General features: G+C 32.6%; 3 protein-coding genes across 23 annotated transcripts in view; 1 reads left to right on the plus strand and 2 right to left on the minus strand.

Moving 5' to 3' along the window:
• The window catches only part of LOC143894346 (synaptosomal-associated protein 25-like), a 51,417-nt gene that overhangs the window by 37,079 nt on the left and 671 nt on the right, over positions 1-13,667 (plus strand). The window lies entirely within an intron of this gene.
• The window catches only part of LOC143894343 (fatty acid synthase-like), a 29,086-nt gene that overhangs the window by 9,250 nt on the left and 6,169 nt on the right, over positions 1-13,667 (minus strand). For 4 of the 21 annotated variants that reach the window (XM_077400523.1, XM_077400531.1, XM_077400534.1 and 1 more), the window contains exons 1-5: positions 12,466-12,601; positions 5,006-5,250; positions 4,529-4,757; positions 3,778-4,190; positions 3,242-3,535 (exon numbers count right to left, since the gene is read on the minus strand). In XM_077400523.1, the coding sequence (XP_077256649.1) occupies positions 3,242-3,535; positions 3,778-4,190; positions 4,529-4,757; positions 5,006-5,250; positions 12,466-12,553 (1,269 nt within the window). In that variant the 5' untranslated portion in view covers positions 12,554-12,601. The other 17 variants (XM_077400535.1, XM_077400529.1, XM_077400525.1 and 14 more) reach the window with 14 other exon arrangements.
• Positions 12,679-13,554, minus strand: LOC143894348 (uncharacterized; the record flags this gene model as incomplete). The annotated part of the gene is made up of 1 exon (XM_077400545.1): positions 12,679-13,554. A coding segment is annotated over one exon (876 nt), but the record flags the coding sequence as incomplete, so codon positions are not given.

The following is a 13,667-nucleotide window of genomic DNA, read 5'->3' on the forward strand; positions in this document are numbered from 1 at the left end:
GTCTCAGGTTGCCGATGACGGGATCCAGATAATGCGCTTCATAGATTTCGGTGTCCAGGTGTAATAATACGTTGAATTCGATGTCTACGTGTCCCAGGTTGCCGATGACGAGGTCCAGATATCGCGCTCCGTAGTTTTCGGTGTCTAGGTGTAATAATACCTCGAATTTGATGTTCACGTGTCCCAGGTTGCCGATGACGGGATCCAGATAGTGCGCTTCATAGTTTCCGGTGTCCAGGTGTAATTGTACGTTGAATTTGATGTCTACGTGTCCCAGGTTGCCGATGACGAGGTCCACATAGTGCGCTCCGTAGTTTTTGGTGTCTACGTGTATTAATATCTTGAATTCGATGTCCACGTGTCCCAGGTTGCCGATGACAAGATCCAGATAGTGCGCTTCATAGTTTTCGGTGTCCAGGTGTAATCGCACGTTGAATTCGATGTCTAGGTGTCCCAGGTTGCCGATGACGAGGTCCACATAGTGCGCTCCGTAGTTTTCGGTTACCTACGTGTATTAATACCTTGAATTCGATGTCCACGTGTCCCAGGTTGCCGATGACGAGGTCCACACAGTGCGTTTCGTAGTTTTCGGTGTCCAGGTGTAATAATACGTTGAATGCGATGTCTACGTGTCCCAGGTTGCCGATGACGAGGTCCACACAGTGCGCTCCGTAGTTTTTGGTGTCTACGTGTATTAATATCTTGAATTCGATGTCCACGTGTCTCAGGTTGCCGATGACGGGATCCAGATAATGCGCTTCATAGATTTCGGTGTCCAGGTGTAATAATACGTTGAATTCGATGTCTACGTGTCCCAGGTTGCCGATGACGAGGTCCAGATATCGCGCTCCGTAGTTTTCGGTGTCTAGGTGTAATAATACCTCGAATTTGATGTTCACGTGTCCCAGGTTGCCGATGACGGGATTCAGATAGTGCGCTTCATAGTTTCCGGTATCCAGGTGTAATCGTACGTTGAATTTGATGTCTACGTGTCCCAGGTTGCCGATAACGAGGTCCACATAGTGCGCTTCGTAGTTTTCGGTGTCCAGGTGTAATAATATGTTGAATTCAATGTTTAGGTCCCAGGTTGCCGATGACAAGGTCCACATATTGCGCTCCGTAATTTTCGGTGTCTACGTGTATTAATACCTTGAAATTTATGTCTAGGTGTTCCAGGTTGCTGATGACGAGGTCCACATAATGCGCTTCATAGTTTTTGGTGTCTAGGTGTATTAATAACTTTAAATCTGAATGGGTGCGTTCAGCCGATACCCCGCTAGCCTAGCAATCGTGAGCAGTTGCTCGTTTTTGCTCGTTTCTTCTCTTTTTAATCCAGTAAGTCAAAAAAGAGGAAACGAGCGAAAACGAGCGACTGCTCACGATTGCTAGGCTAGCAAAGTATCGGCTGAACGCACCCAATGTAGGACACGTAGATATCGAATTCGAGGTATTAATACATGTAGACACCGAAAACTACGAAGCGCACTATGTGGACCTCGTCATCGGCAACTTGGAACACGTGGCCATCAAATTCAAGGTATTAATACACCTGGACACCGAAAACTATAGAGCGCGCTATGTGGACCTCGTCATCGGCAACCTGGGACACCTAAACATTGAATTCAAGCTTGATTCATAAAAATCGACTTAAAATTTCCTTAGCGGCAGAATTAAAATTATGTCATGACATAATAAAAATCGCTGAATTAAAATTATGTCTAGACATAATAAAAATTGGACAAAAATTATGTTTAGACATAATAAAAATTGGATGAATTAAAATTATGTCTGACGTAAAAATAATTATCAAAAATATCGATACCTGAAGATATCGGTACATATACAGTTGCGAACAACATTCAGTAAGACACGCAAATAAAAATAAATAAAGAATTTTACAGTTAACGACTTATTAACATTAATAATGCTTTATTGCAATTATGTTTTATGTTGAAAATGAAAAATATATACAAGGTGTACAACTAAAAGGGTTACAGATTATTATTTTTAAAAAACTGAGCAAAATATTAAATTGTTGTTTTCTTTAGAAATAATAGTCCGTAACACTTTTAGCTTCATACCTTGTATTATATACGGTTTATGAAATTATAAGATATATTGTTTATAAGATTAAGTTGCGTAACACTACAAAAAGGCGTGATATCCGTACAAAATTACCTTTTTAAAAAAAAGGTAAAATGAGCGCCAAGTACACGCATAATAGTGTATATGTATTATGTTGTTACCCTGTTATGTTGTTACCTCGAAAAAAACAAAGTGGTAGTATTATACCTCCAAATAGCTTTATCCTGTACATACTGTTTATACAATGCGTAATATACTACAAAAAGGCGTGATATCCGCACAAAATTACCTTTTTTAAAAAAAGGTAAAAAAAGGCGCCAAGTACACGTATAGTAGTGTATATGTTGTTACCTAAAAAAAAAAAGAAAGTGGTAGTATTATACCTCGAAAAAATCTAAGCAGTAGTATCTTTATTTCCGAAAAATTATAACCCAAGTGATACACGTCACAAAATTATGTTACCTTATCAAAAAGAAGAGTCGCGCTTCAAGTGATCTATTACAATTACAAAAAAGAAATGATATCTCTTTAAGTTAGAGCGCCAATTACAGAGAGAACATGTATATTGCCTCAAAAAATAATTGTTGCACTACATTGAAAAATCTTTACATTGTGTCAATTAGAAAAGAATGTATAATAACAATTTTATAAGATTAAAAAATTTTATTTAAATTTAACAAGGGAATACAAGATATTTAAATACAAAGTTATTTACATGTGTATTTTTTAATGGCCACAAAGAATTACAGAAGTAACAGTACAAAATAAAAATATTTTATTAAAATACATAAATTTTTCTTGTAAAAAAACTTGGCGCTGCTAGACCTCGAAATTTTAAATAAATAAATAAACTTATTCTGTACTTAATTATAAGCCGCATTATCTGCCGTCCGCGTAGTCACGCACACCCATATCACTCACTCCCACATCCACGCTGATAATCATTTAATATTACTCCCATTGTATTCTTCTCTGAATTATTTTTATTTATAACATTTTACTCCAACGGAATTGATGTGAAACTAAATAAATGATTGCAGGTGTATAATTTATAATATCTAATAATAACAATATTGTTGCAGTAATACAAAAGATAAATATAAAACTTAAACCACTTTTAAAATAAATAAAATAAGATAGTATAATATTTGCTTACGTCATCTAAAATGATTTTAACAGCCTTCTCCGTCCGTCCAGATACGATTACAAGTCTGGATAAGTCGTTATTCGATGCTCCATTATTGATTTTTTGTTTAGGATTCGATTTTAATAATATGTGGCAATTAGCTCCTCCAAATCCAAAGGAATTAATACCTACATAACCACCCTCCCATTCTGTTGGTTCAGTAACAATCTTTATTCTTCCTTCGATAATAGCAGTTAACTCTTTTCGCGGACACTTGAAGTGTATAGTAGGCATAATTATACCAGTTTCCATCGCTAACAATATCTTCAAAAAATTAAATTCCTTTGTTAACAGTAATTCTAATTGTGTGATTGTTGTAAATTATTATAATGAATAACCCAGATAGCATAGATGATCGTTATGAAAGGATTTCACGAATCCTTTTTGAGTTCATGACGATCATCTGTGCTATCTGGAAAGTCTAAGAACGATATGAGAAAATTTAAATTGTTACAGTTGCAGTTTAAGCAAATTTTATATTTAAATGTTTTATTACACATATTAACCTTTGCAATTTGGCAAAGGCCACTGGCGGGTTCGGAGTGTCCAAGATTCGATTTTATCGAGCCCATCAACGTGTTTCTTTTAGCACATAAAGTCTGGTCAATAGACGTAATTTCCGCAGGATCACCCACTATGGTACCAGTTGCATGAGCCTCCATGTAAGATAACTCACTAGGTGAGATTCCACATTCTTCGTAAAACTCTTTCAACAACATTTTTTGCACTTTGAATGATGGAAAAGTGATACCTTCTTCTTTAAAGCCATCGCAATTTGTTTTACCGTATACGAAGGTCGCATATATTCTCTTTGCATTTTTTGCTTTTTGCAGATACACCACTGTCATTGCATCGCTACGCATATATCCAGAGCCTGCCTCATCAAAGGGTCTACAATAACCATCAGAAGACAGAACCCCTGAAAGAAATTGATCCTAATAAACCAAATTCTTCCAGTTTTGATTTTATTGCTGCATGCAGAAATATGCGATAAGCATTGGTAAAATAAACATTACGGGCAAAGTAAATTTTATTCATATTTTTATTTTACTTAAGGACGCGAATATAAACATGTATATCTTTCAGTTGTAGAGATACATTACGATATTAATATTAATTATTTTAATTTTGCATCATTAATTAAAACGGAAATATCAGTAATTTAAATACTTTTACTTTGATAAATAAAATTAGACAAATATATAAATATATATTGTCAGTATATTATAAAGTACAGTATTATTCAAGTATATATACCAAGGCGATAAAATCCAAAATTTATGTAAGGATGGAGGCATAGATTGGCGGTAGCAACAATAGCGGCGTCACAGTTTCCAGATCGGATCATATTGTAAGCCTCTGTCATGACAAAATGGCTTGAGCTACATGCATTATCAAGATTAAATGATGGTCCAGTAGTCCCGAGCCAGTAAGAAATTCTGTTTGCCACAAAAGATCTATTGCACCAATATGACATTCCACTGATCTAATTACAACACATAAATTTTTTGTAATGCTTGAAATATTAGAATGTATAATATTAGAATACTATTAATAAGTTGTATCTTTATTTTTTAGACTATTTGTAACTATTTATAAATTGCACAAATTTTTATTTTACGTATTAAGGAGATAGATTTCCAAATTTTTAACAAGAATTTTATAGTTACGGTTCTTTTATGTACATTTTTATTAACATTATATAAATTAATTAGATTATTGAATATATCATACATATGGTTTAAAATAGATAGAATAGCTTTGTGTATCAGCGCAAATTCCTGTAAAAACACCCGTTCTTGTTCCCTGTAATTCTTTAGGATTGACACCTGCATCGATAATTGCTTCGTAAGTATGCTCTAGTATCATTCTCGCCATAGGATCCATCATATGAGCTTCCGTAGCGGGTATATTAAAAAATTCTGGATCAAATTTCTCTACATTGTTAATCTTACCGATTCGATGAGGCATGTTGTACACTGGAAAAAAATACTTAGATCCAAGAAAATATTTTTTTCACATAGTACCAATGGCTTATCTATATCTATACTATTATATAAAATCCTTACGGGTGGTGTATGTTTGAACGTTAATAACTTAAAAACTATTGGACCAAATTTTTACAACAAGTATATGAAATAGGGGTAGAATTTTCTGGAATGTGCTATAGGGTGTGTATTTTTTTGTTAGCGATTTTCTAAAAACCGATTTTTTTTAATTTTTCTAATTTTTACGGGTAAAAGAATTAAAAAAATTGGTATCCAGAAAATAGATAACAAAAAATTATACACCCTATAGCACTCCCCGGAAAATTCTATCCCTATTTTATATGGTTTTAATACAAATTCGGTCCAATAGTTTTTAAGTTAAAAACGTTCAAACATACAAATGTATGAATACTAATGTTTGAACGTTTTTAACTTAAAAACTATATTGGACCGAATTTTGGCCACAAGTATATGAAATAGGGGTAGAATTTTCCGGAGAGTGCTATAGAGTGTGTAGTTTTGACGTAGAACTACGTCTCTATCTATACTATTATATAAAATCCTTACGGGTGGTGTATGTTTGAACGTTAATAACTTAAAAACTATTGAACCGAATTTTTATTAAAACCATATAAAATAGGGGTAGAATTTTCCGGGGAGTGCCACTATGTGTATAGTTTTTTGTTACCAATTTTCTGGAAACCGGTTTTTCTAATTTGTCTAATTTTTTGGGAAATAATTCGCCGAATTTCGAAGAATTATAGATCAAACAGGGGTAGAATTTTACGGGGAGCACCATGATGTGTATAGTTTTTGTTACCAATCTTTCTGGAAACCGGTTTTTTTTAATGTTTTCAATTTTTCGGGAAATTGATTAAATCTCAAAGAATTGTATATGAAGTAGGGGTAGAATTTCCCGGGGAGTGCTATAAAGTGTACTATTTTTTGTTACCGATCTTTTTGGAAACCAGTTTCGAATGACCGAATCTCAAAAAATTGTACATAAAGTAGGGGTTGAATTTTCCGGGAAGTGCTATAAAGTATATAATTTTTTGTTACCGATTTTTTTGGAAACTGGTATCAAAAGTTTGACGAATTTTCCGGAAAATAATTAATCGAATTTTAAAGAATTGAATATAAAACAAGGGTAAAATTTCTCGGGAAGTGCTATAAACTGTATAGTTTTTTGTTACCGATTTTTTTGGAAACCGGTATCTTTTTGGAAATCGGTTACGAAATATTTCCAATTTTTCAGCAAATAATTGAGTGAAAGGGAGAGGGGGAGGGGAAGAAAGAGAGAGAGAGAGAGAGAGAGAGAGAGAGAGAGAGAGAGAGAGGTAAGCCTTAAAATAATAATTAAACATATTGCATAACTCGTCTACGATAAAGAGGATGATAACGTGTTTGTTCGTACTTTTGTTATTTTTCGTGATTAAATATTGCAAAGTTAAAGATGAACAAAAGGAAAAGAAGGAGACAGAGAAAGAAAGAGAGAAAAAGAGAAAGAGAGGCAAGTAAGCTTAAAATAATATAATTAAACTTATATTCTGCGTTACTCGTCTATGATGAAGATGATGATGGCGTGTTTGTTTGTAATTCCTTAATTCTTTGCGATTAGATATTGCAAAGTTAAAGATGAACAAGAGAAAAAGAAAAAGACAGAAAAAGAAAGAGAGAAAAAGAGATAAAAGGAAGAGAGAGAAAGAGAGGCAGGTAAGCCTTAAAATAATAATTAAACTTATATTGTGCGTAACTCGTCTACGATGAAGATAGTATATAATATCGTGTGTGTTCGTAATTTCTTTGTTCTCCATGATTGGGATATGACCAAATTAAAGATGACAACTAAGAGAAAAAGAAGAAAAGTTGAGAGAGACAGAAAGAAAGAAAAAGAAAGAAACATAGAGAACAAGAGAGAACAAGAGACAACAAGAGAGAACAAGAGAGAACAAAAAAGAGAGAGAGAAAGAGAGAGGCGAGGCCGGGGGAGTTAAGAATTTACTTTCGTAATTAAAAAGATAATAGGTATGTTAAAAATTTTGTATATAAAAATTGTACGTATTTTTTTTCGAGGCTTTTAATTAATTATTAAAAGTGTGTTTATATCGTTGCAAAAAACATGAAATTAAGGGGATCCTGCAGCCGTATGATTTACCGACATTATCGTTATTAGATGGATTTTTTAATTGGCTTTATAGAATTGCAAAAATTGTTTACAGAATTAAAGTCCGCACAAAAATCTAGGGTGCAAAACGCGATTTTATATCAAAAGCACCAAAAAATTAAAAATATTACTTATTGGGGCACATACACAGCTGTCACCTGACGACAATATTTGCTTAAAACAAAAATTCTACAGTTTATACGTACATAATGTTTATCATCCACCCTTGGGAAAACATGTAGAAATAATATCGTGTAAGTAGAAGTAAGATTCAATGCGTACAAAAAAACACACCTATAGGCTTTTCTCTGCCCCACCGTCTCTGCCCCACAACGTGACGGCAACCAACTTCCTTAATTACATTATTAAGTCTATTATTAAGTCTATTTTGCGTAGAATATTCATGCACTCAAGATTCTCGTAACGTCCGGTAAACTTTGACGTCTGGGGTCGATATGCTATTTTCAGTCACTTTAATTGTATGTAAATAAACTGTTAAAAACAAATTTATTATAAAGTTGTTTATAATAAATTAAAGTTTATTAGAGTGTTAAGAACATCCTATAGTGGTATGCACTATAAGTGCACGTTATATATATAAACTGCACTTTAACTCGTATTTTGTTTATTATAAATTTTTAAGGGCAAAAATGCAAAGTCGGGCTGTTTAGGGTACTACAGATGAGCTTGCTGATTAAAAATCTCCTAAATTGAATAAGATTCATTCGATATTTTGGCTAAATTCTTCTTATTACGAAAAATATTACGAATAAGAAGAATTTAGCCAAAATATCGAATAAATCTTATTCAATTTACAATATTTTTAATCAGTAAACTCATCTGTAGTGCTCTAAACAGCCCGATTTTGCATTTTTGCCCTTAAAAATTTATAATAAATAAAATACGAGTCAAAGTGCTGTTTATATATATACATATTATATATATATATATATATATATATATATATATATAACGTGCACTTAGTGCATAAAGTGCACTGCCACTATAAGAGCCCCTTAATTCGAAGTTTTAAGCATTTTCAAGCATGCATTTTTAGAATTTATTCAATATTTTTAAAAACATCTTAGTTTGCTAGTTTTTTATAGCAACATTGAATTATAATAAATAACTAAGTAAGGCTTTGTAATGTAAAAGAAAAAACCTTAAACGGGCAATAAGAGCACAAGCGTGACGTAAAACCGCTAAACTTTATTCTCACAAGTCAAAATTAACGAACGAACGTTTCGACCCTTCTTTGGGGTCTTCCTCAGCGTAAATCTTACATATAAAAATTAATACAAAAGTGGTCTGACGTCGCAAACATACATACAGATAGTCTACCACCGTAAACAGCAAATCATCGCTGGTCAGTCAAGTTATGTGTGCACTCCGACACGTTCCAGAATATCGTCGCATAAAAATTTCCTGGTTGGAGCGCTGTCACCCATAGGGGCGGATATCGAGGTCGTGGAGGTTAGAGCGCTCGGAAGCTTGAAATTCGTCCCTTCTTTATGTAAGAGATACGTGGACGATATTGCAATGGCAGTGCCTCTTAATAAATGCACTCACGTATTAGAAACATTCAACTCTTTTCACCCGAGATTGCAATTTACTATGGAAATCAGCGTGGGTGGCAAATTGAATTTTTTAGAGGAATTTTTTAGAAGCTTTACATAAAAGCTTTACAAGCTTTACAAGCTTTACAAGCTTTACAGATTTATCATTAACATTAATGTTAGCGCCATGTGCTATTAAAATCTCAACTACTTCCTGATAACCCCCCTGTGCTGCAAAACATAATGGTGTTAGATTATTAATAGTTGTAGCATCAACTGTAGCTCCTTTTGTTAACAGAATTTCTACTACATTCTTATAACCTTTAGTAGCAGCCAAGTGTAATGGTGCAACATTTTCAGAATCTTTTACATCAACATCGACTTTGTCTAGTAAAATTTCCATAATATCTGTGTTTGCAGCAAGAACTGCTGATGACAAAAATTTGATGCCTTCTTCATTAACTTTAACTCCATTTGATATAAGGATTTCAACGATTTCTTTGTGATTATAATTTATAGCAGAAAGCAATGGTGTCATGTTGTAATTTTTTCTGACATTAACATTGGCTCCATTTGCTGCCAGAATTTTAACGATTTCTGTATGACCTGCTGTCACGGCTATATGTAACGGTGTACTACCGTTATTAGTTATTGCATCAACCTCAGCTTTTTTACTTTGTATTAGAAGATCAACAATGTCTATGTGGCCGCTAAAAGCAGCTAGATGCAACGGTGTACTACCGTTCTTAGTTATTGCATCAACCTTAGCTCCTTTTGTTATTAAAAAATCAACAATGTCTTTGTGGCCTTCCACAGCAGCTAGATGCAATGATGTAATACTGTCAAAAGATTTAGCATCAACCTCAGCTTTATTTTCTATTAGAACATCAATAATGTTTCTGTAGCCTTTCAGAGCAGCTTGATGCAATGGTGTGGTATCGTTACCAGCTTTTGCATTAACCTCAGCTTTATTGTCTATTAGAAGATCAATAATGTTTTTGTGGCCTTCCAGAGCAGCTGTATGTAGTGGAGTTACATTATTATTAGTTTTGGCATTAAAATCTGCTCCTTCTTGTATTAAAAGCTCAGAAACTTCTTTATGACCACTTTTTACTGAGCAGTGTAGTGGTGTAGCGTTATTTTTAGCTTTAGCATCAATTTCAACATTATGGTTAAGTAGAGCAACAACTATTCCTCGATGACCATACAGGGCTGCAAGATGCAACGGAGTCACACCTGTAACAGTGGCAATATTAGCGTCGGCTTTACTTTTCAGTAGAGTCTTAACTGTTTCCTCGTGCCCATTTTTTGCTGCTAAGTGCAAAGATGTACTATTATCGGGTTTGTCAACAGCATTAACATTAGCTCCATTTTTCAATAGAAAATTAACTATTTTCTCGGAACCGTTATCTGCTGCACTGTGTAATGGTGTAGAACCACTTATACCGCTAGCGTTAACATCAGCTCCGTTTTGGATTAAAACACGTACTACTTCCAAATGGCCATTTAATGCGGCTAAATGTAACGGTGTCCAATAATTTTCATTTATAACGTTAACGTTCGCTTTATTTTCAAGCAAGACTTCAACGAACTCTAGATAACCTCTGTGTGCAGCTGCGTGCAACGGGGTTAAGTTACCTATAATTTCATTAAACATTTTATAAGCATTTTCAGTTTTTTTCAATAAAATCTTAGTAACACCTATATGATTATTCATTATTGCATAGTGTAAAGGTAAAAGACCAGTTTTATCTCGGGCAATAGTATGTGCTTTATTATTATTTAATAAAACTACAACAGTATTCTCGTGACCGTTTTGAGCAGCAACATGTAATGACGTTTTGCCACTATTATCTAAATCATCGATATATAAACCTTCCTTTACAAAAAATTCTACAATATTATTCCTTCCATGCTCAGTAGCAATATGTAATGGGCTTTGACCATTAATATTTTTCACATTAACACTTAAATTTTGATCAAGAATAAATTTTATAACTTTAGGACTGGATCCCTTAGCAGCAAAATGTAACGCGGTCCATGAATTAATAGTTCTAGCATTAATATCTGCACCTTTTTTTAGACAATTCTTGAAGTTGTTTGGCTTTCCTTTTTCCAAAGCAGCAAACATTTTTTCCTGATTAGTAATGGTATATAAGTCTTGAGAGTATTTCTCTCTCAAATTGAAAGAATTATCGCTTACTAACTCACCAACTTTTTCTTTGCTTTTTATATCTTCCTCATCAATTTTTTCTTTGCTCTTTTTATTTTCTTCAATAAGTGTTTTAGCGTTCAAAACAATTGCTATTAAAGGATCAAATAACAATACATTAACTAAGGCATTATCATGAGCTAAATGATTACGTAAACATTTTCCAATTAATAAAGGAGTGTTAGCATCTAAAAAGAGTAGATTATTTTGCTTTATTAATATGTACTTTAAGCTATCTAAAATTGACATTATATCCAGAACAAGCATTTCTACTACTGCTTGCAATTTTTTATCACGCTTATACAAAGGTAATTTTTCAATTAATTGGCCACTCAATGCGTTATGGCTTAAAATATTTTCCAGTTCAGATAGTTTTAGTTCAAGCTGGTTATTATATTTTTCTTTTGTTATATTGTAAGTCTTTCTTGCTATAGAAGTAAACGAATCTTTTTTATTCAACTTTTCTCTGAATTCCTTAATCCATTTTACGTCACTTATTTCAAATTCAAGAATATAAAAAAAAATTTCGTAAATTAATTTATCTAGATTGTCATATCGAATTCTTGGCTCAATACTACGATTAATTTTTCCGAACAACTTAGCAATTTCTTTAAGGCTATTAGGGTTTGTTTTTATAGTCATATTTTTTAATATTCTATTAGCAATAAATTTAATTCCACTAATAACGTTATTTTCAATCTTAAATTTTTCACTCAAATTGATTAAGCCTTTTATTAAATTATGTCCTGTGATATAATCAGTTCTGATATTTTCTGATTGAGTTCCTGCACAATTGATTATTTTATTAATTTCATTAAACAGCTTCTTCTCATAATTTGTCTTGTCAGTTATATTGTCGCTTAATTCTTTAATGAGTTTTTCAAGTTTCTCGTATTCCATCATTTTAAAATCTGCCGATATTATTTCATCCAACTTAACATTACTTAATATTTCAGCAATTTCTTTTATATCACTTAAGCTTTTACTATCAGCAATTCTTTTTAGAAGCATCCTAAGCGTTATCATTTTTTTACTATAAAAAATATCAGTAATTACAATATCGATTTTCTTAATATCATTTTGAACACAAAGAAAAAAATTAACATGTGTATTTTTCTCGATTTTTATTCTATTGGAGAGAGAATCAGCATGCGATAGTGAATCACGTAAACTTTTAATTATATTTTTTGTATCTTTTGGTAACGATAATAGCAAAAGCCCACTTGTAGTATTAGATAACTTAGGGGATTCTAAAGTGTTTTTTAAATGCTCACCGATAACCTGTAAAGCCCTTGTAATAATTAACTGTCCTTCCCTCTCTTTAGAATCAGCCGATAACGCCAACTTTATATAATCACTCATTTTTATTAAAGAATAAATATCCTTAATTTGTTTATAATCGTTATACAATTCTTTAAATTGAGAACAACTGTTAATAATCTTTGCAACAATTTCCTCGCGTTTTAAATTTGGAAATTTATTAATGTTCACACTTTCTTTTTCATCTTTAAGTTTTTCTTCTTTAAGTTCTTTTTTTTCATCTTTAAGTTTCTCTGCAACAACTTCCTTGCGATTTTTTTGACGTTTTTTTTGGACGTTTTTTTGGACGTTGTTTTTGGACGTTTTTTAATGTTTTTTAAATTTGGGAGTTTATTAATGTCCACACTTTTGTCTTCTTTTTCAAGTTTCTCTGCAAAGTTTTCTAAGTAATTTAATATTTTGCTTTTATTCAATGTAGCATTATAAAATAGATTAATTTCTTGTCGTTTTGTGCGAGAGAAAACAAAACTGACTAAACAAAATTCCATTTCTTCCCAAGGTAATCTATCATAGGTTGATTTCAACTGCCGCTTTAATATATGAATATTTTTTGCGATAAATTTTGCTATAAATAAAAACCTTTTATCTACTTTTTCCGTGTTTGAGTAATCTGTGCTTAGCATATTAATGTTTTGAAGGGTTAATTCAATTCGTTCTCTGATGTTATTATTATCAAGACAACTTTTTACATTCTGAACTTGTCGAGAAGTAGTGGAGAAGAAACGGAGGTTTACTAACTTATTTTGAACAAAAATTTCCATTTTGTCCGACAATTGTACATCTTTTAACTTTAATTCTTCATAAGCTCTTGAAAGGATTTCATCCAATTTTCCTAAATTATCAGCAAAATAATTATCTGGCCATTTACTAACGAGTGTATCAAGTAGCTCAACATTGCATGAACGTATAGCATAATAAAACGCATTATGACGTGTTTCATCTTCATCATATGGTAATATAGTGTTTCTTCCAATAACAACGGACAGATTATTTAGAATTCTACTATCACTATCAAATAGGTACTCTAAAATTTTTACTTTATTATGTGTTTAGAGGCTAAGATAATTAAATTAGTGCTTCTAACAGGGTGGCTGGCATTATCATAATAATTTCTTAAAGTTATTTGATCTTCTGCATCTGCATTACTAATATTGTC

The sequence above is a fragment of the Temnothorax americanus genome, unplaced genomic scaffold (assembly GCF_048541705.1).
Source record: "Temnothorax americanus isolate GAGA-0224 unplaced genomic scaffold, ASM4854170v1 Scaffold137, whole genome shotgun sequence".
Lineage (NCBI taxonomy): Eukaryota > Metazoa > Arthropoda > Insecta > Hymenoptera > Formicidae > Temnothorax > Temnothorax americanus.